The 1906-nt window shown below is 73.8% G+C and overlaps 1 protein-coding gene across 1 annotated transcript; it reads right to left on the reverse strand.

Moving 5' to 3' along the window:
* Window positions 1–15: 15 nt before the first annotated feature.
* Window positions 16–1900, reverse strand: CORO6 (coronin 6; the record flags this gene model as incomplete). The annotated part of the gene is made up of 3 exons (XM_085301235.1): window positions 1829–1900; window positions 534–733; window positions 16–374 (listed from the first exon to the last, which is right to left on the reverse strand). Coding segments are annotated over exons 2-3 (557 nt in total), but the record flags the coding sequence as incomplete, so codon positions are not given.
* Window positions 1901–1906: the final 6 nt, after the last annotated feature.

Genomic DNA, 1906 nt, shown 5'->3' on the forward strand with positions numbered 1-1906 from the left:
GCCGGCGGGGGGAGCCCGGCCCGGCCCCCGGCGCGGCTATTCCCGGGTGCCGAGCCGCCGGCGCAGGTATATTTAGCGCAAACTGCTGCATCATGGAGCGAGCGGCAGCCGCCAGCGCGGCCGCTTGGCACCCGGGGTAAAAATAGCCCGGTGACACGTCCCGGGCGGCCAAGGGGGTGGGGGGACGCGCTGGGGGCTGCCCCCCACCCTGGCGCCCCGGCAGGGCCCGGGCTCCCCGAACGCGCCCTTACCATCACCGTGGTGTCCTCGGAGGCGCTGGCGATGACGTTGTCGTTGTGGGGGCACCAGTCGATGTCCAGCACCGGCGCCGTGTGCCCGGTCACCAGCGGGTGGTTCTTGTCCACGCGGCCCGTCTGCCAGGCGGAGGCGGTGGCGGACGGGGGCCGCGGCGAGGCCGCCGGGGACTCCCCCCCCCAGGGAAACCGAGGCACACGGCGTGCAGCTCCGGCACGAGGACAACGACGGGGTGCCCGGGGCGTCCCCCCGGCACGGCACGGCACGGCCCCGCTCACCTTGGCCAGGGGCAGGACGATGAAGGCCCCCCCTCCGCCCGACTCCACGATGATGGCCAGGAACTTGGGGTTGACGGCGCAGAAGGAGCTGTCCCACGTCACCTTGGAGACGCGGATGTCCTCGTACATCTGGTCGGCCTTCACCGGCTGGCCGAAGACGTGCCGGAACTTGCTCTGGCGCACCACGCGGCGGCTCATGGCTGCGGACGGGGCCGTCAGCGCCCGCGGGGGCTGCGCTGGGACGCCGAGACCCCCTGCGGCAGAGGGGACGCGGGGACGGGCGCCCGCCCCCCTCCAGGCTCGGCATGAACCCCGTGGGGACGCCCGGAGCCTCCGGACCGGCTCGCGGACGCCCGCCGCCTCCCCTGGGGCACCTCTCTGCGGGAGGAGGGGCCCTGGCGCCCTGCCTGCGTGGGGAAACTGAGGCACCGAGCGTGCAGCGACACAGCTCCGCTGSCCTGGGTAGGAACCGGGCGATTTTTGGACAGGGCCCGGGCAGCGCTGAGCCGAGGCAGATCTGCCCGGGCCCTGCAGCCCTTGCGCTCCCCGGTGGCCCCCCAGCGTCGCTCCCAGCCTGGCAGGGCAGCGTTGCGGCCAGGCGTGGGGGGGCCAAGGCTCGACTCCCCCCCACCCCTGGTCCTGGTACCAGGGAGGGTCCGTGTGCCCGGTGCAGTGCGCGACGTGCTGCTGGGCTGCCCCAGCGCTGCGGCCCGATGGCACRAGCCCCGCGCSGCCCCCGGGGAGGGAGCAGGGGTCTGCRGGCACCGGCAGCTCCAACCACGCCGGCTGCCCGCGCCCGGGCGGGAGGGGACGCGCACTGCGCACCACCGCCAGCCCCTCACGGCCCCGGCGCACGTGTCTGCCAGGCYCGGGAAGCAGCGAGGGGGCTCAGCAGCAGCAGCCCGCCGGGGCTTTTGCAACACCTTATCCAGCAGCAGTGGGAGCACGTCTCGGCCAGGGAGAGGACGGGGCCCGGCTGGCTGGGCAGGGTGCGGGCAGGGTGCAGCAGGGGCTGTGAGCAGGGCCGGACAGAGTGCAAGCAGGGTGTCAGCAGGGCCGGACGGGGTGCAGGCGGGGTGCAGAGCGGTGCAAGCAGGGGCTGGAGGAGGTGTCGGGGTTGTGAACGGCTGGACGGGGTGCCGGCAGGGTACAGGGGGTGCAAGCAGGGGTCGGGTCAGGTGGAGGCGGGGTGCAGACAGGGTGCRGGGGTGCAGAGGGGTGCAGAGGGGCGCAAGCAGAGCCGGGCGAGGTGCAGGCGGGACAGCCCTGCTCCTGCTTCCCGGCCGTGCCATTACGTTGCCACAGTTGAATCCGCAGCGGCTGCTCCGGGAACGACCAGAGGTCACTTTCCAAATATAGCCCTCTGCTGCCGG

Source organism: Rhea americana, unplaced genomic scaffold (genome assembly GCF_003343005.1).
Source record: "Rhea americana isolate MKP2758 unplaced genomic scaffold, rheAme1 scaffold_175, whole genome shotgun sequence".
Lineage (NCBI taxonomy): Eukaryota > Metazoa > Chordata > Aves > Rheiformes > Rheidae > Rhea > Rhea americana.